Below are 12,463 nucleotides of genomic sequence, written 5' to 3'. Positions count from 1 at the left end.
TGTAAGTCGTACAACTGGGGATTTTCCAATCCCACTCTTAAGAGTTCCTGATAGACAGTTTAAACTATATATATATATATATATCCAGAAGTACCAGTCATGCAAATATACTCAGATACCCATCTATGGGCGCATGCAGAACTTGGCTCCGTGCCACTAATCTAATAGCATGTAATCCAATACATAACATAACTGAATACTACATAGTCATATCAATATGCCTGAATACATAAATGTACATGCATCGAATATGAACACTATACAACAATACATCTTTTCCAAAAATACGTCTAAAATAAATAGTAGCCTCCAGCCACCCAGAACTCCACATCCTCATACTAGTACCCCTAGCCACGGTTTGTGTCCTTGTCCCACGAGGCTCTTCAATTAACTGTGTTCCTGAAATCATATTCCCAAACGGGGTTAGAGACGAATCTCTAGTAAACTCCAGGTTTATGGAAAATTCTCCATACCCTGGGCTCACTTCCTGCATGACAATCAGATACATAATATACAAAACATCATATAAGCAATTATCATAACTGTACAAAGCATATATACATATCTTATCAAAGACATACGCAGTCATTCCCAAGGGATGACCCCAAGCGGAAATCAACGTACGTAACAAATATCATTTACAAAAATCATCACAATACTCACATCAGAACAAAACATGTTATATCAGAGACGTACGCAATCGTTCCCAAGGGATGACCCCAAGCGAAAATTAACGTACGTAACAAATATCATTTACAAAATCATCATACATATCACATAAAACATGTCATATAATCAATTATCATAACTAAACAAAACATATACACATATCTTATCAGAGACGTACGCAGTTATTCCCAAGGGAGGACCCAAAGCGGAAATCAACGCACGTGTTCCCAAGGGAGAACCCCAAGCGGAACCAGAACATATCAGAGGCGTACGCAGTCATTCCCATGGGAGGACCCCGAGCGGAAATCAACGCACGTGTTCCCAAGGGAGGACCCCAAGCGGAACCAGAACATATCAGAGGCGTACGCAGTCATTCCCAAGGGAGGGCCCCAAGCGGAAATCAACGCACGTGTTCCCAAGCGGAACCAGAACATATCAGAGGCGTACACCGTCAATCTCAGGGGAACCCAAGAAGACATCAGTGTACCATACAAGTCAATTCCAGCCAAAGATCAATACAGAAATCATATCAGAACAAGTCATATAACTAATGTGTACACAGTCAACCCCAGGGGAGGACCCCAAGTGGGAATCAATGTACGTTTTCCCAAGGGTAGACCCCAAGCGGAAATCAACAAAACATATCATATTAACACATATCAAAGTAAACACATCAAAAAAAAAACATATCATATTATCATATAGCTCTATATGAATGCATCTATATCATATATCTCATACATATCATACAACCCGACCACAGTCCGTACACTATGGTGGAAACACAAAGTAGGAGCGAACCCCATAAACATAGAGCTTACCTCTTGGAGCTTTACAATTTGCTTACTTGAAGAACAAGCTACTTATCATGCTCCACAAGAATCCAAACGTTCACAGTCCCTAGGTACACCTAGAGAAGGAATTCAACACAAAACTCAATAAAATGATATAATGCCATGTAAATATACAAGACACACACTTTATTGTTTATTTTCTTTTTACTTAATCATATTAAGTCATGAGTGGGTGGTTCTTTGTTCAACAAATCTCCACAAAATTTCACATATTCACTTAGTCTTAGGATAGTCCGAAAAGGCCTTTAGAATACTCATTACTCCTCTTAGCACCTAAAAGCCTATTTTTCCCAATTTAAGGCAGAATGCCCATTACAATGGAGCTATAAGATTTCTCTTTGTCTAGTGCCTAAACCCAAGCTTAGCCACCTATATAAATTATTTTACGCACATAAGTTTTCTCACTTTGCGAAACAATATCACCGAACATATACCTCCTTTGAAAATGGCTAAAACTCATTTTAAGGTCATACAAAGGAGCTACCTTATTTTCTTTTTTATTTCACCAAAGCGAAGGTCCATAAACCTTAGAATATTATTCCACGCATAAAAATATGCTCGATTTGTAAAACAGTAACTCATAGCACATACTTCCTTTGTAAATGGCTAAGAGGCACATAAAAGAATGCATGCTAACTTCATGATTCCAATGCTTTAGTCCATCAAATTCAAGCTTATCACACACCTCTAATCCAAGATTCATTAATTCATATATATATATATATATATATATATATATATATATATATATATACATGGTACTGTTCATCTTTACAATACTATTCATGTATACGTCACTATTCATGTATACAATACTATTCAAAAATACGGTATCTTTAATTTTTTAAATACATTTTCACCGTTAAAATTCTCATCTAAACACTTTTCTCAACATAAGCTAAACCTGAATCAAGCTCTAACATGTTCAATCAAACCAAATCTTCAAAATGAAAACCTAAATCCAATCTTCATAAAAACATGAAAAGGAAGGGAAATTTCTTACCACAATGCACTCTAGAACAAAGGAGAGATGAGTTTCTAAGCTCCCATGGCCTCAAGCTCCATCAAAATCCATCTTTTTCATGAAATTTGAAATCTTTGGGGAAGAAGATCTCTCTACAGTGAAACCCACCCAGAAATATTGGTACTAATGGATTCCTCTCAAAATTTCTCACCAGTTTGGCTTTGAAACAGAGTGATTTGGAGGTCTCTAGCTCAAGTTATGAATTTTGGAAGATTTTCCATGAAAATCTCCATTTTCTTTCCATTTCGTTTCTGTCTCTCTATCTCGGCCGAAAAAAACGAAGAAGAATAGTGACTCCTTAGTCACTTATATAAGTCCATTATACCAGCAGGTATAAGCTCATATATCTATACACCTCCTATCATTACCAAACTTTACTCAATAGACTAGAATATTTTTCTAATCACGTTTCTATTTTTACTTTCACTTTTTGAGTAACTTTATTTACCCGTATTTTTACCACTTAACTGTCATTTTAACTTTACAAAAAAAAAAAACTGTCATTTTAACTCTTTTTTCACCAAAGGTGATTTTATTTCTTTTTCTTATAATTATTCTTCAATATTAAATCCACAATTACTAGTGTGAGGGTCATTATAATTGACAGAAACCAACGGTTAAGATTTAGTAGTAAGAAGTAGTAAGAAAAAAAGGTAATAAGTATAACCTCTTTCATTTTTAAAATACAATTTTAACCTTATCCTATCATACTGATTTTATCTCTCATTTATTGTAATATTATATATAAAAAGTGTTTTTTTATTTAAACGTCCGAACAACTTTATTATGTAAAAGTGATTTTCAGATCATACATCCAAACGTAAAATAATTTTACGTTTTAAAAAAAGATATTTTAAACAAAGTAATGCATAAAAAGTCATTTTTTTAAAAGCTCATCCAAACGGACCCTTAATATTAAAAAAGAGAGAAATTATATCATCATTTTATATTGGATCAATCTATATTATCATCTCTATTTAATTTTATATTTGACTCCCTCGCATTTATATATCTATCAGTATTCATTGCTCTCATTTTCATCTGACAAATCTAATTTATTAGTCCCTTCAACCCTGAAATTATAATTGGGATCAATGGCTTAAACTTACATTAACATAAGTTGTTCCTCCTCTATATGTACCAGAAATCATTGTCCGAAATGTTCCATACTTAAATAATCTAGTTATAGGACTTTCTAACATAAAATTATTTAAAAAAAATATAATATAAAATTATTAATTAGCCTCATCTAATAGCATATATCAATTGGTTCTTTATATCTTATTAGAACTTATGTGAAAAGTTCAATCCTCATAGCTCTTCTATTAAAAAAATTAATTAAATATTGTGAAGTTTTTAACATAGTAGGCGTGGAATAATGCATTACATATCCCTCAAATCCAATGGACTCCTTTTGTTAGGACGTGTAAGAGAAATATAATATAAAATTATTAATATAGTCTCACTAATGACTTAAATTTTTAGATTGAATTAGTTCTTTATATTTACAAGTTTAAGATTTACTTATAAAAATAAGGTTTCTTCACTTAAATCACTCCCATATTATACAAGAGGAAGATTACTAAGTATAAATTAGCAGCATTCTGATTCTGATTTTTGTTTGGAAGCTTTCAGTCAAATGGTTGGTTATAATCCGTCGACTAATACTCGTCATACTATCAGTATCAATTTACAAATGAAACTGACAATAGGAGATACTTCGTTGGTGCAATTATGGTATTCGCATGTATCTTAGTATAGAAAAGAGTGAAAGCAAAGCAAATTAAACAGAGATGAATAGGAAAAGGAGAGATGATAGGTAGATAAACACAAATGGAGGGAAATTTGCAGATGGGCGTGAGCAATGCATTTTGGCTGAGAAATAGGTAAAAGAAAGTGAATTGCAAAGAAAGAAAAAAAAGAAAAAGAAAGATCAAGGACATAGAAGTGGTGATTGGCAAAGGAGGGGGAAAAAATGGGTGGAATCAAGTTGAGCATTTATCATCTGACGTAATATCTCTCTCATTATTCTCAACCGTCTCAATTACTCTTGCATTTATGTGATTTAAATGGTCTTAATAGAATAGCCTTTTTTTTTCAATGCTTGGAACTACCCAACCCACCCTCTACCATATCCCTTGATTCCCTCATCCTTTCTCTTCCAAACCCACAATAAAATTTTCTTATACTACACGACATACGACTTTCACGCCTTTGCTCTCATTATACTCGTGGTTACTTGAAATTTGTAACATAGGAGTTGGAAAAATGCACCCTATTTTTTAATAGCTATTATAGGCAAAACTTCTGGTTGACTACATTGGATCATGTCAGGGGATATGAATGAAATTAAAAAAACTGATTTTCTTATGATGATAAATATAAGCTATTAGATATCGTATTAGATACTATCCCAAATTGTTAACAGGCGATCTACAAGAAAGTCAGCTATCACATTTATCTACCGCAATTAGTTGCCAACCATTATGCTTGGATTTCAACTTATACAAGCCTTCTTAGTTTTTTTCTTTTTTCTTGCATAAAAAGTGCACATGAGAAGTTAACTTCACAGGAGGTTACTGCAATAGATTGAGCTGTAAACATCGGTTTGTTGGGTCTTAACTTTCAAACAATTCCAACTGTTAACCAAGTACAGAGGATCTAACGGAGTAAATTTTTGTTGCCGCTATTTTATTTGCCTCTCTTTACTTTTTATGGTGGCTAACATTAATAATTACAGCATGTGTGCCTGGTTGGATGAAACAGTAAAATTAAAATATGATTAATAAAGAGAAAAAAAAAAAGGAGAGTCAAGGAAAACTAAGGTTGATTTAACCTTAAATTTCAACAAGCAAATTAAGAGGGCACCTGAGGTTAAGCCCTATTACACTTTTAGCAGGAAATCTGAACCTAAAGCCCCAGTTCCCATATAGATACTCCTAACATTCCCAATTTCCCAGTAACTTACTTTCTATATGTGATTAGAAATAGTGCTATTTACGCTCCACTCTGTTTCTGCATCCCCTGCTTTGACAAAATTGTTGGGATTTCCTCAATGAAAGCAGAATACAGAGAAGGTAAAAGTGGAGCGCACGTAGCACTATTCATACAAGGGGAAAATAGTTAAAAAAATTAAAAAAAAAAAGTAATTTAAAAAGGAGATTCCTAGGATTAAAAGCTAATATATTATGTCCTACAACTAGGAATAGCGATACCAATAACAGCAGAGAAAAACAGAGCTAGAAACAGGGGATCCTAACTCTAGCTCCTTCTAACGGTGGGTTTTTTTGTTGTTGTTGTTGTCGTTGTTGGTGTTGTTGTTGTTGTCATGAAGAAAATCAAGCAAAACGGTGCTTTTGCATTTGGGGCACTTGGCGTCATCTTCAGCGAGCATCACGTACATGAGGCAACGAGGACAACCTACAAGAACCATGGAAGTGGCTTCAGGGCTGTCAGAGTATCTTGGGTTGTCCTCTTGGTTGAGCTCCGATGACACACAAGAGCTCGGTGGTGACGTCGGAGACACCGTCGCGGATCTTGTCGGCGACTCCAGTCTCCTGTCAACCCTCGGTGGGGATAGGTTCAGCTTCAAGTCAAGCTTTGGACCACTTCCGTTTCTGCGATTCATGGCTTCCCCTCTGCTTTTTCCACGAAGAACGTTAGAAAAAAAATGGAAAATTAGAAAAAAATAAAGCATATAAAGGAGATTGAATAGCATCATAAATTGAAATTGAAATTGAAAAAGAAGAAAAAAGGCAGTGATGACTCACTGTGTAAGGTTGGTTGGTGGAAGAAGAGGAATGACAGAAAAGAGAGTGACAGGGATAGAAGCAGCGAAGTGATCTATGTTGTGCGAGAAAGGATGGACCTTGAAGGCCATTTTATATAAGGAAAATGAAGGGGGGAGTGATTTAAAGCTTAATTTAATTGAGGGAGAGAGGTGGAGGGTGTAGGGTGTATAGAGAGAGAGAGAGAGAGAGAGAAAGAGAGAGGAGAGAGAAACAGAGTTATGGAATTGAATTGAATTGAATTGAAGTATTGGGTAGAAGAAGAGTGTAAATTGAGGCCAGGAAATGTATTAATTGTTTGGAAAAATCCCAAGAAGTATGCAGGAAGGGGAAATTTGTAGTAAATATTGCAATTACAAAGTGCAGAAGGGAGGGCCTTTCTTCATTCATTGCTTAAGGAGAGTCGGTGTTTAAGACTCTCAGAGCAACACAGCTCAAGAGAAACCCAACGACGGCTTTTAAAGCCAAACCCTTATTTAAAAATTCAACCCCACACCAATAAAATTTAATACTATGTAGTAAATACCAATATTTTTTTTGTAGCTATGGAGAACCAAGTGTAACAGCCATGACTCAAATTTAAATATTCAACAGTTCCCCAAGACAATGAAAGCAAACTAAATGAATTGACAATGGTTAATGAACTAGATGACGACACCCTCACGTTTGAAAATTTTATGGTTGAAGCAAAATATTATGTTTACAAATTCAACTATGTACTTGAGATAATATAAATATGTATTTCATGTAATATATAGTTGACGTTAAAAGAATTTGTAAACAAAAAATTTGTAAATATAATCCTGAAAGAAATATTTTAGTTTTGCAAAGTAAATAAAACACGATTATCTCGCATTAGATATTTTTCTCTGGCTGCATGTAGCATGTAGCAGCACCCTCTTCATCTGAATCTTAAACCTTGTGGACTAGGTTCTCACTTGGTTTGGAAAGTACAACCGAGTTCATAGTCCAACAGACATTACAGAATCTCATTGTGTTTTTATCAAGGTCCCATTGATTCTTTTGAAGACATTATTATCATCATTAAAAACAAATTAAAGAATGCTTACTGTCTAGAATTTGATTCATGATTTGACAATGCAACCACAGAGGCAGGGAGAGCTATGGAACATTTACTATAGTATGGCTCCAATTTTTCCTGCAATAGCTGCCTTTAGGCTTGTTTTCCTTTGCTTTGTGAAAAATTGTGTCGTAATTTATAGCTTTTCCATTGGTTCCCTGAACGCAAACAGGAATTAAATTATGAGATTTACTCATTTTTATATTGAATTTTTAAATATATTAGTATATTACCTATGTTTTTAAATTTTAATAGCGTCTGCCTTAATTGTTATTATTTTTTATAAGTGTAGAAAATAGTTTTTGTTTATGGTAATCAAATTTAAGCATGAAAAAAATAATAGTATTTGTGTCAAAATAATTCCCTTGCACAAAGGTAATTGTCGATTGAAAAAAGGAAAAAGGTGAAGGGTTATTGCATGTGAATTGCTGCGACCATGGTAGTTAAAATTTTGATTTAAATCTTAGATTTTATGATTTTACGATTTTTTTCAATCAAAACGATTGTATCAAAATTTCAAACGCTTTTAAGTTTTTTTATGATTTTTCTTACGTTAAGACTTTACGTTTTACGATTTTTTACCCTCCTTCTAATTTTAGGTAAAAATTCTGATTTTAACTACCATAATTACGACTACTCCAGCATTATTTGTTTCGCGGCAGAGAAGGTCTACATTATTTATTAATATTTGAAAACCAAATAAAAAACCCTAGGTCAAGGAAATGATGAAATCTGGTGAAGAGAGAAAATCAATTGTAAAGGGGCAGTTTCATTTTCCATATGTGCAACTTTATGGTCAACGTGGCCTAGGTTCATGAAACATGCTTTAAATAATGTCTTCTACTTTCTATAAATAGACAATCCCATTCTTCTTCGAAATTCAACATCTCATCGATGTCATACACATAAGGAGGATATCTTTCTCCATTTGAACCACATAAACAGTCGTGCGTTAAAATTGAAAATTCAGCAACTCATTGAAAAAAAAAACTCACTGGTCAACTTCGATTTAATTTATTGAATTATTAGATCTATCATTCACTACTTTATACAGGAATTTATTGATTTATAGCTTTTTTTTATTTTATTTACGGTGGTGGCATTAAGATTTAAGTTTTCTACCATCATGATATACATATTAATAGTAAAGATATATAATATAAAATCATTAAAAATTAATCTCTTATTAGCTTAAGTTGTTGCATTGAATTAATTCTTTAAATAGTATTATAGCCTTATTGATTATGGGATCACGAGTTTGATCATCATCGCTCCTATTTTCTAATGAAATAAAGTAAGCACGAGGTAGAATCAAAAAATGGACTTGTACAATACCCACGTTTCAAATCTAAAAAGCTATTGTGCTTGCATGAATAATGTATGTTAGAGAAATATAATATAAAATCATTAAATGTCAAACACATAATCACATAGTAGCTTAAGTTTTTGATTACGTAATTGAGAATGTAAAAATATTTTATAGGGAAAATTCAAGGACTTAGGTAGAAATCTCGTTTCACACGTAAGAAACACACAAGGGAGGAAAAACAATAACTTCCTATTATATAATTAATTTGCTAACAAGTTCGTAAAATATTGGATAATGAATCTAAATAAAAAGTATAATTATTTGAAATAATGAATCTTGAGAATTTAAAAAGTGTTTAATATTTTTTTTTCCTTAAACCTTTATATAATTTATGCGAGTACTCTCTAAGTTTCAAAATACCTATCACTTAGAAGGTGTTCGGCAGAGGGAAAAAATATTTTTATCCAGAAATCACGATTCTCGAAAATATAATGGGAAAGAAAATTTTTCGAAAATATTATCCAAAAATTGTTTGGTAGGCCAAAATGTTCTCGAAATGTTGGGTTAATTTTCATGATACTATGTTTGATTATTTTTGTCTGAAAAATTAATCCATCGTCTGAAATTTCTGAAATATCACCCTCTAGATGGTATTTTTTGGTGATATTTTGTTTTAAAAATACACACAAAACAGAATCTTGGGAAAATAACTTTCCTGAGAAAATTTTCTTCAATATGCTACCAAACATGGGATTCTAGAAAACCCACCTTTACTTTCCCTGACATTTAAAAATAATCCTCTTACCAAATACCCCCTAAGATAATTGCAAAATATAGGGAAAGTTACTATTAAAGAGCCTCAATTATAAAATGAATTTTGTTCGATACCGATGGGATTGAGATATCCATTCATAGATTGATATGTTTTTTTATAGGATCTAGACGCTATTTTTCATGTACTTATAAGGGATGTATCTTAGAGAATAATAGATCAGTGTGCACTATAATAACAGCATAGCCAAAGGGTGGGGTATATGCACAGTAATAGCTAAGAGAGAGAAAGGATTCAGGAGGTGCCTACCTGATTGCCTTAACTTTTTATTTATAGATGAGTTACCTAGCAGAAGTGAACTTATGGACCTCTTAGGAATATTATGAGTCCAGATCTTGATTCATTACTGTCACGTTAAGATTAGTATAATTGTTATAAAAAAAAAAAAAATTAGTATAATTAAGAAATATTTCTCTAATTTTTCTTTTAACCGTTAGCTTTTCTTGGGCCTTCTAGAATATGAACATTTATGTCATGTTAATAACAAATTTAATATCGAATGAGGTGTGTTAATGTAGTCAAATTTAATAAATGAAATGTCAAACAAGATCCATGATAATGTAAACAAATTTTACATTAATAGTGCATTAAATTAAAGTATTATATGCATTAAATTAAAGTATTATATAAAAATGTAACGTGCGTTATTTGACTAAATCATCTTTTATTAAAATACTCAAAATACTATCACTCCATAATATATTGCTCTTATTCCATTCAATAAATAGACTAAAAGACAGGAATAAAGTTTAAAAAAAAAGTATTTTTTTTGAATGATAGTTAAATTAAAACAAAATACTTTTTTCTAAAGCGACTGATATGTTGAAACGGATGAAGTAAATAAATAAATGAATTGTAACTCTTACCTTGACTCCACTGCACTGTTTTAAGCTTCTTCCTAATATTACAGAGTGATGCTTGTTATGAAATCATATAACTTCACACCTTTACAATTTCAACCATCTGATTGTATAGCTTGTTCCACCAGAATTTTTGTACACATATACTATGATGTTGCCACTCAAGCATAAGTGAACACAAGTGAGTAAAAGTGATGTGTAATAAGCATTATTCTATATTGATTAATTGGGTCTTGCTAAAAAAATAAATGTTATTCCTAACAAATATATGAAGATATTCGACGATAATTTAGTTTCATTCAGTGAATTTGAAAGAATGGCTTCTTTCTTCAGCCAAAAAAAATCCCTCGAGTGTGGATTTCCTTCCCACCCATTTGTTCCTAGGTAAAGTATTAAATATGGGGATAAGATAATCGTGTGAATGCAGAACTGATCACTCTGGTAATTTTAATAAATTCTAAGCTGCTTTCATTTAATAGTTATTTAGTTGGAGCTTTAAATAGAGTCACCAGAAATCAGAAGCATCATATACTATCTTATTTTGAATCTATTAGATAAGTACACACAACACTAATATCGGTCATTGATCATTTATGAGAATATGGGGCTTCCATGGCAAAATAATAACAACTTCTCTCTTTGTTTATGAAGGCTGATCAGACATGTATTTGTTGTTATCTTCTCAACCTTGACTCTTATTTCTGAATATCTATGTAGGAATTCAGAAGCTTTACTTTCAAAATTGATGTGACTACTGACCATATTTCTATGTTATCCAAGTTTTCTCATTGTAAAGCACCGATTAACTGTTTCAAGCCATGGAAAAAAATTTATATGCACAGGAAGTATGTCTTTAATTAATTGTAGATAAAGAGTATATATGCACAACAGCACAAGTCGCAATAGGAGGCTGGGAAGAGGCAATAATGCGTAGTCATTGCAAATTGTGGGAATTAAATTTGGCATGAACTTGCAACAAATGTGCACCACATTGAAGGTGGACTAGGTGGGGTGCCTAATCGAATAGTGAATTCATTTTGCTTTTGAAGAAAGGCCCTGTCTACGTGTATATCTTTATTAATTATTATTAAACGTTATCTTGCTAGTTGCAACCAGCAAGCCACAAATTATTTGTGAACCAAACATACTTGAAGTGAATTTAGGGTATATTAGGAAGAGTATGATTTTCATGACGATTCCAAAGGCTTGAAGTGGGGTGTATTATCTGGGGTTGACCCTAGTTTTGTGGATCTATTAATCTCGATTGATGGAATTAAAATTTCTTTATTTTGATGTTATTATTTTTGAGAGAGATATCTGTATAGTAGATGTAACACTAAAATACTAAGTCAAATCTTGAAACTCCAAAGATTATTTCTAAACAGCTATCAAATAAAATTTTAAACAGGGGAATATGACCCATAACCTCCCCTAAAGGGAAGACGGGGAAAATTAGAAGAAACTCAATTTTTTGTCGTCAGAGATACGAGGGTAGGTGGACATCTTTAGAATTTGGATGATGAAATTAGTGATGATCAATCAAGAAGTAAATCTATGAATGCAGGGGTACGCTAAGCTAACAGAATAAGCCGCGGAAAAGATATGAACCACATAAAAAATCCATTACGTTATTCATCTCCAATCAAAATTGCTCTAATCATAACCATATAATAATTAACATCACATTTATAGGACACCTCGTGAGGACGAGCCCATGTTACACAAAATTTATTTGCTGGTTTTCTAAATATGGCACAGCCACTATTACAAAGTCAATGATAGAAATTAAGAGGGATAATATTGCTGTCTGCTGTTTGATCAAATCTTTATAGCAATTGAAATGTTGTGTCACATGAAAAAAAAAAAAGAACAATTAAAGTTTAGGAGTGCGATTGTCTAACCATTCTATCCGAATCATTATTTGCCTACCTCATGCTCCTTAGCCCATCGTAGAAATGGATCTACCAGCATTGCTAAAGTAAGTACAGCCCGTAATTGAAAGATAATTGGCAATTCATCTTTGCATCAAATATATGTTCGAAAGTG

The 12,463-nt window shown here is 32.8% G+C and overlaps 1 protein-coding gene across 1 annotated transcript; it reads right to left on the bottom strand.

Moving 5' to 3' along the window:
* Positions 1–5,386: 5,386 nt before the first annotated feature.
* Positions 5,387–6,746, bottom strand: LOC133298977 (protein GL2-INTERACTING REPRESSOR 1-like). The gene is made up of 2 exons (XM_061498393.1): positions 6,318–6,746; positions 5,387–6,185 (listed from the first exon to the last, which is right to left on the bottom strand). The coding sequence occupies exons 1-2, from the start codon at positions 6,425–6,427 to the stop codon at positions 5,819–5,821; spliced, it is 477 nt and encodes a 158-aa protein (XP_061354377.1). The 5' UTR covers positions 6,428–6,746; the 3' UTR covers positions 5,387–5,818.
* Between the last annotated feature and the right edge of the window lie 5,717 nt (positions 6,747–12,463).

The sequence above is a fragment of the Gastrolobium bilobum genome, unplaced genomic scaffold, assembly GCF_033153095.1.
Source record: "Gastrolobium bilobum isolate Gb01-03AN ecotype WA unplaced genomic scaffold, APGP_CSIRO_Gbil_v1 utg26361, whole genome shotgun sequence".
Lineage (NCBI taxonomy): Eukaryota > Viridiplantae > Streptophyta > Magnoliopsida > Fabales > Fabaceae > Gastrolobium > Gastrolobium bilobum.
Note: the sequence above shows the minus strand (reverse complement) of the source record. Positions and strands in the feature narration are given on the sequence as shown.

Bases quoted from the DNA above. Each gene is read 5' to 3' on its own strand.
- LOC133298977 (XM_061498393.1), bottom strand. From the start codon at position 6,427: ATGGCCTTCAAGGTCCATCCTTTCTCGCACAACATAGATCACTTCGCT. The intron at 6,186-6,317 runs GTGAGTCATCAC...TGGAAAAAGCAG, and splicing joins CCACCAACCAACCTTACACA to AGGGGAAGCCATGAATCGCA.